Here is a 20,388-nt window from a genome sequence, read left to right on the forward strand (position 1 = left end):
ATCTGGTTCCGATTGACCCTTCTCTGTACAAACCACAATCCGTTTTCAAGTTAATTACAAAGTCTGACGGGTGCAAATTCTTGTTAAGTCACACCAGAAGCAACTAAACACACTCCAGAGTTAATTACCCACTGGCCACGCCTACCTAGATTCTGACAATTACAGGCTTTCAATTTGTCTTTACCTCACACAGTGGCGTCAGAAAATTGCAATAACGACAATACCTTGTAAAAGGTTATTGCAGACCAGTATGGAGACACTGCTAGCCTGCTGAGAGCCCAGATTAACCTCATGTCCAGATGGATGCATTTTTCTTTCTTTCTTTTTTTTTTTTTTTGCAGTTTCCCCATCATTTTACAACAGAGCCTTCAAGCAGACAAACACTATCAAATAACAAGTAGAACGCAATAAATACAAGACTATAGTGGATGTGATTGTGAGCGCTAAACTCCATTTGTTTTACAGGTTGTTGTTTTTTTTTTGTCCCTTGTGAAACTGCCACAAAATTGCACTTCATGGTTTCTCATAATGTTGATGCGTAGTCACCCAGTCTAAGTTACTTTTTATTAGTCGGATGCCTCCACCCTAAACATCCAAAAATCAGCCAAGATGTATCACAACACCTTGGCGGCATCTTGTGGCATTGTTACAGAAGAGCATAAAAATACGCTGATAGCCACAAATATTTTTCAGCGACTAGCGAACCATAAAATGGCAGATGTTCACTCTATGTTAAAATATTGGTATGCGTGTACCCCACTTTAATGTCTAAAATAAATATTTCCAAATCTTACATTCTCACTCTCAGCCAACATACTGTTTTTTTAATTTAATAAATCAACTGTAACAGACACTGAACAAAATATGTGAACTTTTTGGCAGGGTGGACAATGACAGGGTGGACTTTTTTTTTTTTGCTAATGTTAGCAATTTATGAGCACATGTGGATATTTACTTTCAGTAGATTCAGTTAGCATGCTGAATGTATACTGTTCAACAAATATATTTGAAATGTGTTTATATCAAGTGATGTTTCACTAAGACAGAGTAGAATTGTTAAACTTGACAGCTTCCAAAGAGACAAAAAAATTTAACTAAACATAAGTTTAAATATTCACTTTGTGACTAGTTGCTGTTTGGGTCTCCATTTAGAGACGACAAAATGTTAGTCGTAATGCCTCAACGTATTGGAGGGCTTCTTAAAGGGGCAGTTACCCTATTATGACAGGGTGGACAGCTTTTTTAGGAACAATAAAAATGTTCACTATGATTATGAAAAATAATACATGATCAAAATTGTCCCGAATAACTTGCGGACAATGAAAAAAAAATCATCATGTATATCCAATGGAGCAAAATTGTACAAAAGAATAAGGAAGGAAAAGGTGAACAATTTGGTGAGAACCCTAACTAGAACTGTTTGGCCTTGGAGGAGAGTCAGGCTCTCTAATAGCTGTTAAACAATTCCCCATACGGGAACCCCAGTGGTACAAAATCCCATCTGTTTGTATGGGACCTCTGCTTTGTTGTTTCTTCCAACGGGCACCAAGTCTCAAGGCTAGAGTAACACCCGGAGAAAGAGAGGAGCTCGGTTTCCATGTTGTCATAGCTGACGGTGGATAAATGAGCTGTTCTAACATCAGAGCAGAAAGCAGCCGCTGTCTGATAGGCCAGCTGTTTCCTACCTCTGCATTTCCTCGGAAGCTGACGCTTGAAGTCGACCTGAAGTAGCGTCATCCAACTCGACGAGCGCGAAGAGCCAGAAAACACTGGCACGGAACACAGAAGCTTCTCGTTGCGCTCTGCAAAAATACAAGCCGAAAATAAGTCATTGTTGCAATTTTGTTCTTTCTTTCCTTAACTTTATTTTGATTCCAACAGTGGTGCTAGCTTGCAACCTAAGGCTAACTTTTGAATAGGGGTGGATGATATGGCCTAAAAATTATATCACGACATTTCAAAAGAAATTTGCGGTGAGGATATTTTTAAAGATATTAGTAATAATTACTGAACAATAGATTTGTGATTGGTGCTTTGGAATAATAGCACTTTTATTGCAGCACATTATTTAAGCCACCTTTTTACCACAATTGAAATGTAAACAAAGTGCAAATATAGCAACCGTAATGAAATGAAATGGAAATAAAAACAGGCCAGGTAGTGTTTACCCTGCGAGGTCTAATTGTAACATAACTGCTTAATGCACATTAAGCATATTTACTTAGCAAACACAATGAGAAAACAAACCTTCAGATGTCAGTGGCAAATTCCATGAGTCAAAAAAATCCATTATTTTCTCCTGTGTGGTTGATCCTCGTGTTGTAGAAGCAAAACAAATTATAAGATAGCAGCCAGTCTGCGGCGCCAAGCTCTGTACATCGCAAGCAAGTGTAATGTTGAAAAATGTTTTCCCCTGCGATTGTTTTTATCCAGTACGTATTTTTGCCGTAACCGGCAACCCTCCTGTGGGCGTTATTTTGCCGTGAATGTCTCTGATTGGTCAATAATAGCAGCGAGGAAAATGCCGTGATTGCTTGTAGACATTACTAGCGGGTATGAATAACGCAAATTTACGAGTTTACGTCGTTGCGCAACGGCAAGGCGCACGCCGTCTCGTCGAAGGCACGTTAGCATAGCGGTCGGTTAGCATCACAAAGTCACGTCAACCACCGGGGATTGTTTATCTTGGCCAAACAATACGCGACCGCTTCAGTATTATCCAACCACCGTCTGTGTTTTGTTTTGCTTTGTTTTGTTTTGTTTTCATAACTGCCACTTTGCCGACAGAACTGGCTGCAGCTCGCAGCCTCACACGCTGCGACATCGTTTTTTTTTTATGCAGCAGCGAGCAACGCACGTACGTCCAAATAGACACGAAGACGTACGATGCTACGCGTCTAGTATAAGCGAAGTGCGCATTCAGTTTGCGCATGCGTGAAAATCAAGTAAAAACGAAAAAAAACAACAACTACCAAACGCTGGAGAAAACGGAAGTGTACGCTTGTAAACCTCTATTCACTCTTCCCAATTTCCAGACAGAAAAGAAAGATCCGAACGGACGTATAAGAGGCTAATATATATATATATATATATATATATATATATATATATATATATTTTTTTTTTTTTTTTTTTTTTTAAACAAATTTATTTTGTCAATATCCTGAAAGCAAGGGAGCAGACGGAAGCATCACGAAGCTTGCTAGCGGACGTACGTAATGGAGTGACAGTAATTTTAAGAACCTGCTTCAACCTTCAGTGAAGAAATCTCCTACCCGTCTCGGTGTTGTGTCCTCGGTCCATCTCCCGGTAAAGTGCACACATTCAATCAAATAATAAACACTTAAATAGGCTTAACTGTCGTGTCCCGGCAGAGGGCAGTCAGTAACGACATGCTATGCGTGTTTAAAATAGATTCAATAAAAAACATTCTTTCCAACGGTTGAAATGGTCCAAATCAGCGCTTTCCCCCGTTAGACTCCATACGTTTTCAATGACAAGTTGGTAGCAGGCGACCAGCCGGCCTACCCATAATGCACCACGCTGCCGAGATGTGCACTTCGCTTTTTGAGCCTGAGCATGTTGGCAAGAGTGACCCTCAAGTTGTATTTACTGCCACCTGTTGCCTTACTTTTGTAAGCGCATGCACGCTCCAGCAGACGGATGAAGCCGCTCTTTCAGAATCTCAGACTGCTCTTAAGTTTTTTGGCCACCTCTGACATGCACTGCAGCTACGAACCTGAGAAGGTTTCCCCCAAGAGATTTGAAATGTGCTTGGTCACAGTAGCCGCCGCCGCCGCCGCCGGGGTTGGCTGGCCCCCCCCCCCGTTCGTACCGCAAGCTCCACATGTGCGCACAATTAGGGCGGCGTGGCAGATAATCCATAAAGTTCAGAAAACATTTGATGTGATGGATGCCGCCGCGCTGCCCTCTGCGCTCACATCATCATCAGTAGTCGCGCTGGTGCGGGTGATCCATCCCCATTGCAAGTGGACGTGTCAGCCGGTAGAAGGCGGGTTTCCCTTCTCGCTGAGGTGGGAGGTTAACAGGGTACAAATACTTTTTTTCACTTTTTGTATTAGGGGGCTGATTGATAAAATGCTGCATTTTTATGTGCCTGTTGTAGCAGCAGTACAAACTTCATAAAATGGGGTACTTTGGGGCATTTTTGTAGATGTAACAATAAGCGTGAACCCACATTTTTATGTAACTATATTAGCAATTTAATAATAAAAAGAATAATGAAAGTCCATGGCTATCCCGCCATAATGCTAAATCAAGAGCCGCTCGCAGGTGTTGTGAAGAACGGGATTCATGCGTGGGAATCATTTGACGCTGTAAATCCATATTTCAAGTAGGTCCCTTACAATTGTCTTTAAATGCACCTTTCTTTTTACTTGACCAAATGTATGTTTTGTACTCATTTTGCTAGCTTGTTTATTTAGCATCAGCGCTATGTGAGCGAGCCAATTAGCATATTCAGATGCGTCAAGAGTCCGTCATAGACAGTTGTAACAGAGAGAATCCCGTTATTTTTCAAAATAAAATCAATTTTTAGCCTAGGATAATAAATAAACCGGAATTACAGTACGTTTTAATATTATTATTATTATTTCAACTGTGCAGTGGTTGGGGTTTTCATTGTGTGTTAGCATTGAGCTAGCAGACTGTGGTAAAGTTATGTGGTTTGGTTAAATACACAATGAGTAATTCTCAGTTTTAGCTTCAGTTTGACAGTAAATTTGAATTGTGACTCGCCATAAACAGCTTGAAGCCTCATTTTGGAAGAATTGTTGCGCCAAACTGCTGCTGCAACAGATCTGGAGAAGCAAGATGGTCCCCCCATTCTTGGCCTTGTTTAAGAGACTTGTTCCATGGTGCCGATGAGAATAATTTGTGGTGAACGTGTTGTCTTGCGCCAGCCTAAAGATCTCCAACTTCTGGCTTTAAAAATCCTGTTTAATCTGAATTTATTTCAGCTATCATTCTCTCATTAATCACTTTGTGTTACACACTTCTGGGAAGACAATTTGATAAAAAGTCAAACAAATGTTAGCACACAGTATTTCGTGTGCAGAGGAAGTATCGGTACTTCGAGTTAAGTACACGGTCTAAGCCCTTTTAACACCTCTTTGGACGTCTCGGCAAAAGTATAGCATGTCTGGGTTGCAAGGAGACACTTGACTGATGAGGCCGTGAGGAATGGTTTCAGTTTACCGCAGGGCCAGAGGGAATCCCACCCGATTGGGAAAGAACACCACATGGGCCCGGTTGGATGCTAAGTGTCTGCTTTTGGGGGTTCGTGACTGGCACAATGGTGCTGTTAAGTGTTCTCTAAAAACTCGGGATCGATGTTGGCACTGATATCGATATATGCAATTATTTGCCGACTTCTATGCAGCCTCCCACGCTTGGTGAGTTCTGATTAGCAGAGCTTTGTTGTCTTCCCCTCATGGCATGCAAGCTGCGGTAGGATTTTTGGGGAAAACAAGTTTTTGTTGTTGTTGTTGTTTTTAACAACCCCAATCCGATCAAGATTTTGCATCAAATGCTGGCTCAAACCAAACCAGATTCTTGTTTGTTTTCAATTGATCATATGTTGCTTTCATGTAACAATGCGGCTATGTTTGACATAATATATCGAGCGCAAAGCCACGCATTCCGCGGTCGATCCCGGCGAGAGAGCTGGTTTGATTTTGTGAAGATTATCCGAGGGGTTCATCCTTTTTGTTCCTGACACAATTTGTCAAGAAGAGAGCCTTTTGCTCAACTCATTCATCAAGTGCTGGATTGGCTTTGTCGGGTCAGCGCATTCCAGCCTTTCCGTCAGCATTGGCGGAACCGCCACCAACCGGATTATTAACGACAATTACTGATTTCCTTCAAAACCTGCCGAGACGTTTAAAAGCTCCCTGCAAACTTCCCACTGGCACCTTCTACCGTCCAAATCCCATTCACCTCATTATGAGAACAAATCGGCCTATTGAAGGGCGTTATAAAACACATATGGGTATGTTATGTTATAATAATGTCGGTTTCAATTTGATGGAACTGTTTTTGCTTTTTTTGTGTCTATGTGAGAAGAAAAATGCAGCACGTCGCGACTCGCTAATCAGTTACATATAGAGAGAGACAATCATTCATACATTCGCAACCGCATTGAAATGAATCGAATGCACTGCTGCGCCGACAGTTACTGCTTTGAATTCATTTAAATATTAGCACAAAAATGGGAAAACTAATTCTCATTATTACAAAACAATTATTAAGGTCCCAAAATGTATTTGTGATGGCTAAAGTCACATCTCCTTGTTAGCAAGATCTGATTGTTAGCACACCCAAAGGACAATGGGGAAAAACACACATATTTGCAATCTAGTCCAAAAAGAATATGCTAATTAACTCATTAATTTACCGGTACCAATTTTGCCCCCATTACAGTCGGTATGTGGTACTTCCATGGATCCAGTCAGCTTGGTTTGGTTTGGACACTTTTTGTCTGGTAAGGTGCAAAAAAAAAACAAAAAAAAAAACTAATTGAGGGAACAAGGCATGAACGAACACGCAACAAAAATAGAAAGAAGCGCATTTATCCAATTAGAGACTGAGGGCATCAAGAAAACAGAGGGCAGCAGCAAAGTGGAGACTGCGGCATATAATACCGCCACATCCAGAACTGTCACTCTGTATTTACTTCTCCACGGTAAAGAGACTAATTTCATCCAAGAGGAGACTGAGGGCAGCGAGAACATGGAGCACTGCAGCAAAATGGAGATTGCGGAGTATAGTACGACAACATCGTATAATATACCCACATCCAGATCTTTTACTCTGTATTTACCTCTCCACGGTAAAGAGACTAATTTCACCCAAGAGGAGACTAAGTAAATGGGGAGATTATGGAGCATAATACTTAAGCATATAGCTGTCAAAATGTACGTCATACTTCTCCACAGTAATCAGACCAACTTTATCCGAGAGGAGAGTGTGGACATCAAGAGAATTGTGGAGTTAAATCATACATCATCCAGGCTTGTCAAACTTACTCTCCACAGTATTGCGAAAATATATCCAAGAGGAGACTAAGAGCAGGGAGAAAACAGAGTGCTGCGCTATAGTGGAACGAACGACATTTTCACTATTAGTTTTATAAAGGTAAGATGTTTTTTTTCCTTAACCCAAATGTTTTTTTCCAGTTTTACTTTTAGCGTTTCGTTAGTTTTCGTTAACTTTGCTCGATATTAGAATAGCTGGAAAAGAGCAGCCCTCTTGTCTGTGGCTTTTTTCGCCCTAATACTTCCCATAAAAAATAATAATAAAAAATTCACTGGCATGACACCGAGCAGTCGCCGCCGAGCGCCCCGTCGGATCGGTTTACGCTGAGAAAAACCGCCGCTGCTTCCCAAAGATCCAAAAATGACATCTGATGGCAAATGGAGACGTTGGCTTGCAAGTTGACCCCGATGAAGACGCACCCACGGGGACCGGCTACCGCACCGCTGGAAAAACAACTATTAAAGAAATAATTGGACTTAATCCATTGGTGATTTGCGATGACTTTTCATTGGAAGTGACATCTCAGCAGTACAATTTAAATTAATTACCGACGCATAACGACGTGTGGTTTCAACTTTGTCGAGGTTGTGCAGTACATGGCGGGGGTCTCGAGTTCATTGTGGGAAAGAACACGTTTGGATGCAAACTGCAACCTGTTACTATTGATACGACGTGAGGACTGATTGATGTTCTCGTTTTTTTAGAAAATAGGAAGCCTCTCTGGTCGGTGGGAATTGTGGGGGCAGGTGGACCCCAGAACACAAAAAAAAGGCAGCCTTGGTTGAACTTAAGAAGCTTCCGGAGAGAAAAAAAATAAAAACCTCCAGAGACTGAAGGGAACCAGTAAAGTGAAAAGGAAGCCGTTCTCACACACAAATTGCATTACAGCCATAACAACAGTCATCCATATTTTTTATTATGATTTTGAAGGGTAATCGGAATCCGGGAGACGTGGGCCGGATTCCTTTAATTTGGTGTCACTTCAGAGTTATGTTTCGCCCAAAACTCTATGAGTCTGCACTATGGTAGCCCGTAAATAATCAAAAAATAAATAAGTAAAAAAAAAAAACGCCTAAGCCACCGACACAGCAGCGGACATTAAACTTTGATGTCAAGTAGAGGCCAGAGGGCCGCAAAATATCAAGCTGTGGTCCGCAAAAGGCCCCCGGGCCTCCAGTTTGAGACCCCTGCTCTATAGCATCACAGCGATACAGCATTCCACTGTACAAATGAAGTTTGGTGTGACGTATAAAATACGGTACTCAACAATGACCAATGCATTCAACCAAGATGGTGGAAAAGTGAGCGTATCGTGTTTAAATTCAGACCAGCTCTGTTCCAGCTCCGATTATTCCTCGACGAGAGAACAAGGAAAAAGCCAGAAATGTCCAGACTTAAACTGGATGTGTTAAAGGGACAGTTTGTGCTGAGATTAGCTTAGCCTCTTTCACATGCCAACATATATTCATCCATTTATGCCAATAAACAGTCACAGATTTCACGCCAAGTAAATTTGCAAGTAAATTGAGACGTGATTATCATTTCGCCGTAAATTCTTCGTTTGGTGGTGTGCCGTCAGATTATGTGAAATATGTGCCTTGGCTCTACAAACGTTAAAAAAACACTGCGCTCGTCTTTTGTATTTCATGGTGTATTTTTGCTAGTTTCTAATTATTCGCTGTGACATCACGCCAGATGTAAAAAAAAATAATAATAATAATTATGATGCCATTTCCTCCAACCATCTTCTCAGGTAGTTCTGAATTAATCTGGTTCCAGACACGTTAATCCGAGTGATGTGGGCCGGATTCCAAGAAGCCCAAATCAATCAGAGGCTCCGGATTACTGAACTGCGAGCGGAGCCGTTGGGAAAACAGAGGGGCACCGCAACTCAGCACATCATTTATTCGAATGTGTCAGCACCAGGAAATACCCTCTCACTTAAAAAAAATATATACAAAAATCGAAAGTTAATCACTTTCACAGCTCCAAAGAGACCCTGCGTCTGGAGACATGGAAAAATCAGGAATGTCGCAGTTGTTCGAGTACATGGGAACAAAATGTCATGTCATTTAAATCAAAACACATTTCATTCAATTCCTTATCAACATAACATGGAGTTAAGATATTAATGTGGAAAAGAAAATCTTCGTGCATTTTTTTTCTTTTTTTAACATGCATTTAAATGATTTTCTGTGGTTGTCTGAGCTTTTGAGCTTTTTATGACAGAAGACATTTGCGGCAAACCGACTTTAATGAACATTAAGTCCTTTTCTCACCAAGAACCATAAACTCAATTAATGGCAAACCCACCCAACCCCCAACCCTTACATTTATTGACACATATAGTAGTGGGGTTTCCATTTCCATCCACCCATTTTTATTAAAATTTTCAAGAAATGCAAAAAAAAACTGAATGGAAACACTAGAAATTCAAAAAAGGGCCCAAAAAAAAAAATTTACGCTTGAAGGGAGTGGATTTTGTAGCATATTGAAAAAAGGAAAAGGAAACGGGTTTTTGCAAATAAACGTTGACAAGACCGGATATTATGTCACACGTACATTTGTAGTCACAAAGCAATGGCGGACGATAAAGTAAGGTAGCCTATGTTTGGGGGGACAACGAAACAGAAATCTTTTTGAAATTAATTAAAGAAGCGAATATTCATGCAATTTTAGATGGAAAATAGAAAAGAAACGCTACGGTTTGTCAAGAATTACAAAAGCAAACTCATACGACGCCATTGCACGGCGCAGTCGCTTCCTGTTTTTCTTCTTCTTCTTTTAAATTACTGGTGGATCCCATCTCTATGGTGTATAGCGCCACCTACAGCGGCGGAGTCCCCTCTCAATATTCGCAAAAGAAGAACAGATGGAATCGGGCATAAGTCGCATGTCCCTTTTGCACATTTTTAGTAAATTCGTTTAAAAAATTTGTTTAAAAAATTTGTTTAAAAAATTTGTTTAAAAAATTTGTTTAAAAAATTTGTTAAATTTTTTTTTTTTAATTTGTTTAAAAAAATTGTTTAAAAAATTTGTTTAAAAAATTCGAAACAATGGGATGGAAACCTGACTATTGAGATGATACACTAAATAGCATAAAATTCTTGACATTTTACATTTTTAAAAGACAATATTTTGTGAGATCCTGGATGATTAAAAAAAAATGTATCTCTGGAAATAATAAATTCTTGATTTAATTCCCATTAACAAAAGTTGACACGAGGATCAGAAATAACACATTTATAAATGTTGGCAGTTATCCGAGTAAATCTGGGCGGAAAATCACTCTAACACACCCCACACCATCTGATAATTGCTCAGGATAATCTTTTAGAGAACTCTGACAATTGATGACTTTGATCGTAAAAATCACTTGTAAATCCATCCGCACCCAAGACTAATCTCTCACGATAATTTTTAGAGGCATCAGATCAGGCCTTTGCTGATTTATATTGGGAGAATCACTCTTGACATAGAACACACCCGACAATAATCACTCAGGAGAATCTCTCAGACACATCCAATAATCAAACCTTAACTGATTTTTATCAGGACAAACACTCAGGACAATCTTTTGGTAATGTATTGCTGATTTGGGAAAAAAAAAAAAAACACTACACCACAAAATAATCTGAGAGATCCGCTAATCACAGATTGTTGCTATGTGTGTACCCCAATTTAGGGAATTTGAAGGTTTGCACCCTAACAAAACGAAACGCCGTCGTTCCTTCTAACTCTCGTCTTCATGTTTATGAACGTGACCGCTATTGTTTCTCAACCACTCGTCCTCACTGAAGGCTAATTAATTCTGGTCACGCACGCCGTTAACTTTGTAATTCAAGCAAGACGCGTCCCACCCGTCCTCCGTTTCTGTCTTTGCCGTTTGACATTTGGAATGTGTTGACAAGACAAGAGTCGTACCAACTGCGATCACAATGTGTGGTGGCACGCCAGAACGAAGAATGCGCGAGGATGAAAAAAGCAGAACGATTGTTTGTATGCAGTAAACAAACAATCGGTGCTTAGTGATCGATAATGAAAGTATCATTCCGTTTGATGGATTTTGGTTGGAGTTCAATATCCAGCATTTGTTGGATTTTGGCCGCACGCAAGATGGTTGGCCTTTTGGAAACTTTTGAACGCACATGTCAAACTTCAGGACTTTTTTGCTGTTCTCTAACAAGAAGCTGAACGGCAAAATTCACAACACGTGTTTGATCCATGAGAATATCCAAAGCTATCCACTTCTATGCCTCTCTGTGACTCTACCAGTCTATCTGTATCTCTGTTAAAGTGGAAGTCAACCTTAAACATTTCTTGACAACAATATGTTAAATATGACCTCACTAGTCTAAACATGACATTCTGATTAATATTACATTTTTGGACTATGAGTTAAGCAGCAAAATCCAGCCGTTGTTGTCAATATCAGAAGGCGGCCATTTTGCCACTTGCTGTCCACTGAAGATGACATCACAGTTGCTCAGAGCTCACCTGTTTTCTGAAGCTGCACTGTGATTGGTTGTTACCTGAGACCTGAGCAACCTTGATGTCATTTTCAGTCGACATCGAGTGGCAAAATGGCCGTCTCCTGAGATGGATAAAAACACAATATGAACCAGAATGCCATATTTAGACCAGTGGGGCTGCATAGAACATATCGCCAAAATTAATTTGGGCTGAATTCCCTTTTAAGTCCTGTTTGTTACCCCACAGCAATAATGTACTGTTGTTTAGTTGTTTAGCGCCGTCTCAATCGAAATCGAAATGTGAACAGCATAATTTGGAGGATTATGAAAACACTGATTGTAATTGAACCAGAATATGGCGATGTTTTGCTACTCCGCTCTTTGTTACAGAACAAAAAGTTGTGCAAAAAAGGACTGACAAATTGGACAGTTGGACACGTTCTAGCCAACCGATGATTGACTGGACAGACAGAAACCCAAGTCAAGTGGGTGGAGTAATACATGCCAACTGATCGAGTAACACGACCGCGTAATAGAACATAAACATTCCGCCTGGACATTTTTTTGTATACGTCACAAAAATGGGTATAACGATACCAGAATCCGGTCCCGATTTAGTTCATGCGAGGTTACATATGTATGATCTATACCTTATGAGGGAGAACACGGGTTCCAAAAGAACAGGTATGAATCTTTATAGGATTTGCTATATCACGGACAATTTCAAGGTGTTATATCGAAACCCACGCTGCACCAAATTGCCCCCCAGGGGGTCGTATCATAAATAATCTCAGCAAGCGCTTTCAGCGCTCTGGAAATAGTTTGGAAAGAAAGAAACGATGCGTGAGGTCCGATCTCCAATGATATGTCAGTCCGCTGATAAGTGAGGACGATACTCAACTGCGGAGTTATGAGATTTTTGTCAATGGAATAGACGAGACGTGTCACGTATGGTGGTCTCATAAATGTTCTCGCGGAAATTTTATGGACCCACCAGAAAGGCGTCTGATCAATCCCAAATTTCATCACCATCCAAAGCATACAAGTGGCTGCCACAAGGCTCCGTTTCCACCAAAGGAATAACAAGCCAGTCACGGAACACATGCTTTGAACCCTGACCAGACCGGATCTCAAAATGATGGAGTCCACAGAAATGCGACCGCATTAGGGTTGGTTGGAACGTCTTCAAGGCTCGGAACAATCGCACCAAGGTAAATTGGTGCTGAGCAGATCTCTTTTACGCCCTGTATATTATTATTTTTTATTATTATTAGATTCCTTCGGGATGTATTGGATTTACAGGCGTTCATCCCGTGAATCCGTTGGCAGAGAGATTTTCTGGTGTCACAGTTTTAATATGGAACATGTCAACATGGCGTGCCTTCAAAACATCCATCTATTTTCTGTAGTGCTTGTCGTCATTAGGGTCACGAGTGAGCTGGAGGCTGTCAGCTGACCGAGGGGGGGGGGGGGGGGGGGCTGGGGGGGGGACACACACTGGACTGGTTGCCAGCCCATTGCAGGCCTTCGCAACAGTACATTTGAAGATTGCTTGTCTGGATTCGCAGCCATTGAGATTCTCGGTCATCCGGGTCACAGTCATTTGCAAAAAACGGAGGCAACTGGACTCTTTTCGTTTCAACTTGAATCAAAATGGCGTCTACAGTCCCAGCATATCCAGAATTTGGACTTCACTGTCCTCCAAAGGAATGTCCCCCCTTTTTTTTTTTTACATGCCAATGAACTGTTGATTCTGTTTGGTAATGATTACTACTTAAAGAGCGAGCTTGCCTCGCCTCACTTTGCCTTCCTGCATTTGGGTCCACTATCCCGGGTTACATCATAGTCCCTCCAGTGTGTCCTGGGTCGTCCCGGGGGCCTCCCGTCGGTTGGACATGTTGGCATGGAACACCTCGCCAGAGAGGCGTCAGGAAGGCATCAACTGGCTCCTCTCCACACGGAGGAGTAGCGTCTCGAACCCGAGTCCCTGCCGGATGACCGAGCTTCTCGCCCTATCTCTCAGGGAGAGCCCGGACACCCCGGGGAGGAAACTCAATTCGGCCGCTTATATCCGGGATCTTGTTCTTCCGGTCACGACCCGCAGCTCGTGCCCATCGGCGAGGGTAGGAACGTAGATCGACCGGTAAATCGAGAGCTTCGCCTTTTGGCGTGACCAGCGCCGCGATGGAAACACAGACCAGGTCAAGTATTAGCGCTCTGAATTGTACCTTGGCAAAGCAAACTGAACAGCACCGCTTGGTGGAAACACGGACGGCTACGCTCTCTTATAACGACCCTTTTGTCTCCCGAAAGTATATTTCAGATGACTAAATGGGCAATGAAGGTTTTATTGTGCGCGTTAGGCCGCGCCGTCGCCGAGCCAACAAGCGCAGAAAACCCCTTAAAAGTGTCTCGTCCATCATCGCACGCTAACGACGACATCCCAAAAAGCTTTGCAAAACACGCGAGTGACAGCGGAGACAGACACGTCTCAGTGCCTTTCGACCGACAAGTTGCGGTCTTATCTGCGCTGAAAATGAAACACATGTACATTCTTTCAGCGTCGCCAGTGCAAACAGATTTAAGGCCTCTCGCTATTGGCAAGCCATAAAGAAATTGCAGAAACGGCAAAGGAGTTTGAAGGGGGAGCCAAAACACTCACAGAGCGTTCTGCCTTGTGTCGAGGCGAGGAGGAGGAGGAGGAGGAGGAGGAGGAATTTGAACCTCGTAGGTATTCCTCATGGTGGCCGGAGAGGGGTTTTGCTCGGCGAAGGATTAAGGGATTCATATGGATCTTATCGTGCTTTAGTGGGTCCTTTATGCCGGTCACGCAACTCGTGCAGATGACCACATCCTCGAACAGCGTCTTGACGCTCTCTCACCGCCAAACGGAGTGTGAGGCCGTCTTACATTTCACGGACTAGCACCGACAACAGACTGGCTTCGCTATACCTGTAAAGTTTATAGTAGTGTTCTTCAAATGTTATTCAGCCAAGGAACTTAGTTTATGTTTGAAAAAAAGCTCATGTAACACCGCCATTTCTTTTTTTTCTTTTTCTTTTTACAAAAGGTCATCAGAGGTGGCAAATCCAGGTCCAGAAAGTAAAAACTCTGTTAGCTATTGATGCTAGCTAACTAGCTAGCTCCGTAGCAGGTAAACGAGCACCATGGGAGCTAGTTAGGGAGCTAGCTAGCTAGCTAGCACCTGGGGCTAAAGCCAAACTGTGGCAGGGTTTTTACTTTCTGGACCTGGATTTGCCACCTCTGATGTTCATCAATAAAACACTCATTGGCAAGACCCCTCACTATTTTTGCTCTCTGCTCACCAGGCATACCACCACCCGCACTTTTCAACCAAGTTGTTTTATCGTGATTTTTTGTGTGTGTTTTTTTTTTTCAAAGTCCACACAACCTGGTTGATATTTTTTCAATGTTATTGCCACAGACAACTGGAACACTGCAACAAATAATAAAATTCCAATATCAAGTCATGTAACTTATTATTCTCTATATTATATCAAGTTTGAGAGGAATACTGTAGCTCGTCACCCTCAGGATGTTGGATTTGCTCTGAATCCTGAAATTCAAAGGGAGCTAGTGCAAAGATGACACAATGGAAAGGATGTGACTGACCCATTGATTAAAAAATGTATTAGTTATTATGCGGTGTGCTTTTATTTTGAAAGTCTTACTTGACAGGATGTATACAACTTGCTGTCTGTTGAATGTTTTACACGAGGAAATGCACATTGTTTTTTTTCTGTTTACATTTTAAAATTTAAAAATAAATGATCATTTATCAGTCTTCACTTATCCTCAAAAATGCCATTTTTGTCATTTCATCAGAAAACCAAATATCCCCAATTTTGCGGGACTTTGTCTCAGTTTCACGTTTACGTCTCACCCTATGATGGACTGGCAAGCAGTCTCGGGTGTGGACCACCTGCCGTGACCAAGAACAGGATCAACCGCACTGAAAATCATCAGTGCAAATGCATGCGCTTGAAAGTTTGGCCAATTTTACTGCACATTCTTTTGCTTGGAAGAAAATCCGTGCAATAAATTGACACTTTTGGCGCTGGTGTCAGCTCGTTCTTCAACATGTCAACCTTGCCTAAAAGTGTTAAGTCGGCCTCTTTTGATGGAAGCTGACAGCGTAACAGGAACCATTTTATCATTTTCCACCTACAAGCCCGAGACCAATTTAAAAACAATTTTATGACATGCAATCCAATCGGGGTCTGCCATGCTGACGTGATTATGAAATGTGGACGGTTGAGCCGCAGGTGTTGCTTGCACAGTACGTGCGGAAAACTTGCAGGAGTTTTGATGTTTTCAGAAGGTTCAAATGGTCGCTGTGGTTCTCTTTTGGGGATGCTGACAGGCAGAAAAGCAGAATGTTTTTACTTTGAAATGACTGCTTTTTGTATTTTGTTATTACAACTTTAATTTTCAGCCCCCCGCCCGTCCCCCCCATCCCCCCCTCATGTTACGATCTAATTCTATTTTCCACTTACAAGTATGACTTCATGAGTAAAATTATTATTCTCATTTGTGGCTTCAGTCCCGAAAAATTATGACTATTTTGATAACTCTTCTCATAATATTTCAACTTTTCTCATAAAATCAAGACTTTGTTCTTGTAAATTTATTTCAATTTTTTTGTAATATGTTGACATTGGTTTTTAATTACTGAATTTTGTAATTATTTCGTAAATTTATTTTATCCCTGCATACTATGATTTTATTAGTCTGAAATGATGATGTTACTTTCGTTGAAATTTGGGGGGGTTGGGGATCCTCGCAAGATTAACTTTTTCCCCACAGAAAAATAAGGACTTTGTTTGTAAAACTAAGAGCTTTTTATTTTCAATTACAGCGTTGTTCTTACAAATTCAGAACTACTCCTTTTAAATTTAAAATATTTTTTAGAAAAATATAAAAACTTGTCACATACAATTTTTAAATTATTCTATTGTCATTTTTGGGGGGTCCATTTCTTGCTTAATTTGCCCCAAACAAACAATATATAGTTTATATTTTCATATGATTAGTAGGACATTGTCAAATTATGACTCTCATAAAATTACAACTTTTTAAAAAAAAATACAATTCTGAATTTATTCCTGTAATATTGCAACTGTATCCTCGAAAAAGCATGACTATGCATGTAAAATAGCTTTTTTTCTTGTATTCTTGTAACTTCATGCTGGAAAACGAATCTTGACCTAGCCTAGCCACCAAGTCGTGGGAGTCGGTATGTGTGCGGTATTGTTTCAACTGAAACCGTGATGTCACTGTTCAGCAAAATTCAGAACAGCTCTGTTAAAGATGCATTTTCAGAAATTTTAATGGGTACAAACAATTATTAGTATACATTTCTTGATACCTCCCCCTTTAACGTTCATCAGCAGCTTTTCTTGACCACTTGTGTGGCAAACCCAAGTGGTCTGGCCAGACTGCACGGACCATATCCTCCTTTTCCTGCGCTTGTAAACGTTAAAAAAAAAAAAAAAAAAAAACGGGCGCAGACGCTTCCAGTGTTTTCTCACTGCGGCCCAACTGCAGCTGTTACATGTCATTGACTTTTCCCAAAAATAACCAATTAATACGCTCAGATGGAGCTGAGGTTTTTACACCAGCCCGGGAAATCTCGCGGCGCGCCATTCGATATTTCCTGCACGTGCGTAATTTGTAGTGTCGTTGTTTGTTTTAGCTCAAATTGCTGCATGCGCGGATGATGTTTTTGCCGAGATTACGCACTGTTGCGTTTAATTGTTATGTCGTTCGGTAACATGCGCCAGTGAAATTGGCGGACATCTGTGTGTGCCTGTGTGTGTGCGTGCGTGCGTGCGTGAGTGAGAGCAAGAGAGAGAGAGAAAGAGAGAGAGAGAGAGAGAGAGAAGATACCACCAACGTTAACGTTGTTCTCAAAAAATGGGAGGAAACATTGGAAGCCATTTAAGGAAATGTCAACAAATTCTGCCCATCTGGAGAAATCATAACTTTTTATCAGTCGCTATGTTACATGACTTACATTAACAAAAAATTTAAAATAAGGAATTTTGTCAAATTAAATTGCTTTTTTGTAATATTTACCTTTATTTTGATTAAATTACAACTTTATGTATGTACAATTCTGGTTGTATACTTTAGTGTACATTGTCATTAAATTTCGACTTTATTCCCGTGAAACTTTTTTTCTGGTCACCAGAGGTGGCCAATCCAGGTCCAGAAAGTAAAAACCCTGCCACAGTTTGACTTTAGCCCCAGGTGCTAGCTAGCTAGCTAGCTATCTCCCTAGCAGCTAGCTAGCTATCTCCCTAGCAGCTAGCTAGCTAGCTAGCTATCTCCCTAGCAGCTAGCTAGCTAGCTAGCTATCTCCCTAGCAGCTAGCTAGCTAGCTAGCTATCTCCCTAGCAGCTAGCTAGCTAGCTAGCTATCTCCCTAGCAGCTAGCTAGGGTTTTTTTTTTCAGCTGTTAGGGAGCTAGCTGGCTAGCATCAGGGGCTAAAGTCAAACTGGCAGGGTTTTTACTTTCTGGGCCTGGGTTTGCCACCTCTGCTGGTAACTTTATTCTGAGTCAGTGTTTTTTTGGGGGGTGTTATTTATTGTTATTCTCTCATCATGGCAACTTCAAATGTTGTCATGGCAACTTCAAATCTCATCATGGTGACAGCAAATGTCGTCATGACGACTTAAAATCTTTTTCTTTTGCTCGCTAGATGACCCAAATACGCCGTCTCCTAAGACTTGAACAAAATATGATTATATCCTCATGTTGAAAATATTACCAAATTTCTTTACAGTACATCACAAAAGTTTTTATGTAGCTGAATTTTCTGTGACGCTAATAATTCTTTCCAAATTTCTGCATGAAATAACATCATGCTAATAGTCACATTCATTCAAGATAAAAAGCGCACATTCTTTTGTTTACCCATCGACCCCGAAAACGATGCAACATCTACTTCCTGACAATACTCGACCACAATTGGCCAATTGTCATGTGACAACTCCCTCGCCCGGTCTTGCAAGCGTTTCCACAAATTTGAGTGTCAACTTGCCCTATTTACGCCTTTTCTTCCCACGTTTGCCGGGAAAAGTGTCTTTTTGGGAAGGGTCGAGGTCTTAGTGAGTTTAACGCAATTAGGCAGTCATCTGTACAAACACGCTCGGGGGCAAAAAACCACACAGGCGGAGGAACGGGGGGGGGGGGGGAGGGGTTAAAAAACGCTGGACTCTGGCTAACGTGAGAGCGGCCCAGCGGCCGAGCGGCCCAGCGGACGAGCGGCCCAGCGGCCGGCCCGCCACACGACTGACGCTGTCAAGACTCGAACGCTCGAGCCTGATTGTCGCCAGATGTGCTTCCTCTGCTTCCTGTCATGTGATGACGGCGCACCGTGAACGTATTACACTCGGATAGGTGATTTGGTAATGATGATGGAAATTAGGACACTTCCTGTCTCGGAGACACATCTGATCAATGCCCTATTGTGAAATGTATATAAGTGGGCGGGATAGATGTGCATGTGATGTTATCAACATGGCGTGTTCTGCTATGTTATACAAAAAGTGCGCTCCAAATCTGCAATAACTCCTATGACGCGACAGATGGATTATGTCATGAAAAACTTTGTTTGACAAATCAGCGAGGGCCAAGAAGTTGATTGGATGGATCCACTTGGGACCGAAATGTGGGACGCTGGTTATGATAAAACTGCTGACATGGCAGGAATGCAAAGTCCTGCAATCGGGAATTTGAGTTTAGGGCAGTTTTGGATTGTTGATTATGGTTTGCTTTTATTTTGTTTTGACTTTTGATCTTTTTTCTTTTTTTTTTTATTCAGTTATTTATAATTAGTTTAAAGAACGGGATTGTTGGTTTTGTATTAGTTTTAATTTTTTTTCGAAAATGCTTTGTTTTATAGTTTACTTTTATATTAGGTTTAGCATTAGTTTTAGTTTAGTTTTTTGTTTTTTAACTTATTTACTCCCAGCCATTTTCACTGAAGCAACCCCCTTCGCTCCCGGCCGGTTTACTGGATTTTGACAGATTTTGCAAGGCCCACCAAATATTGTGATCTATTGCTATAAAACATGGAACCTATCAAAAGAAAGATTAGAGTATCTAAGAAGAAGTATATTTGTATCTGTTTTGCAGCAATTAGCATTAGAGCATAGCTAAGTTTCGTCAATATTCACATTCTTGGAGAAAACACTGGCCAAAAGAGCTTGTTGCAACATGGCCTTGGCTGATCTCTTATACTCTGCTGCCACCTGCTTGCTGTTTTTTTTTTTTTGGTAATAACTACCATTGTTTTAAGCAATCTCTTCATGTCAGAAACTGCATCAAATCCTTCTGTATGCTGATGCATAAAAAATACATGAAAAAAAACTGAAACATATTAACAACATATAAACACGGGAAGCATGGACTAAATATTTAAAACGTTTTTTTGGGTGTTTTTTTTTACACATTTTGGGGATTGAATGAGTTAATATTTGGCATATTTGTAGAATGCAAGATAACAAAAAAGGGGTCACTAAATATTGTGCTTCCAAATTACTCTTCAACCTTTCTTCTGTATTCATGCCGACTCCAAATTGCGTCATGCGGTAGAATATTTCCCACGCCCAAAAAATAACATTAATAATAAATAAATCATTTGGAAAACTGAAATGGTGAAAACCAGGTTTACACACAAATAAGTCCCACACACCTTTATCTTCAAACATGTACAATGCATTCAGATACAAATCTCTGAATTGATGTTACAGGTAATATATAATGACATTTTCTTTTTGCAGTTTTTCGTGTGGTTTTTTTTTCCATTAAATCTGTTCCTGTTCACACAAAA

At 41.0% G+C, this 20,388-nt stretch overlaps 1 protein-coding gene across 5 annotated transcripts in view; it reads right to left on the reverse strand.

The window, feature by feature from the left end:
• The window catches only part of LOC147168854 (uncharacterized), a 96,125-nt gene that overhangs the window by 53,089 nt on the left and 22,648 nt on the right, over positions 1-20,388 (reverse strand). For 3 of the 5 annotated variants that reach the window (XM_086085018.1, XM_086085017.1, XM_086085016.1), the window contains exon 3: positions 1,686-1,802. In XM_086085018.1, coding sequence (XP_085941144.1) covers positions 1,686-1,802 — 117 coding nt within the window. Of the gene's footprint in view, positions 1-1,685; positions 1,803-2,247; positions 2,690-20,388 lie in introns of those variants that run through there. The other 2 variants (XR_015095978.1, XR_015095977.1) reach the window with 1 other exon arrangement.

The sequence above is a fragment of the Leptonotus elevatus genome, chromosome 9, assembly GCF_054856555.1.
Source record: "Leptonotus elevatus isolate MCC_2025b chromosome 9, RoL_Lele_1.0, whole genome shotgun sequence".
Lineage (NCBI taxonomy): Eukaryota > Metazoa > Chordata > Actinopteri > Syngnathiformes > Syngnathidae > Leptonotus > Leptonotus elevatus.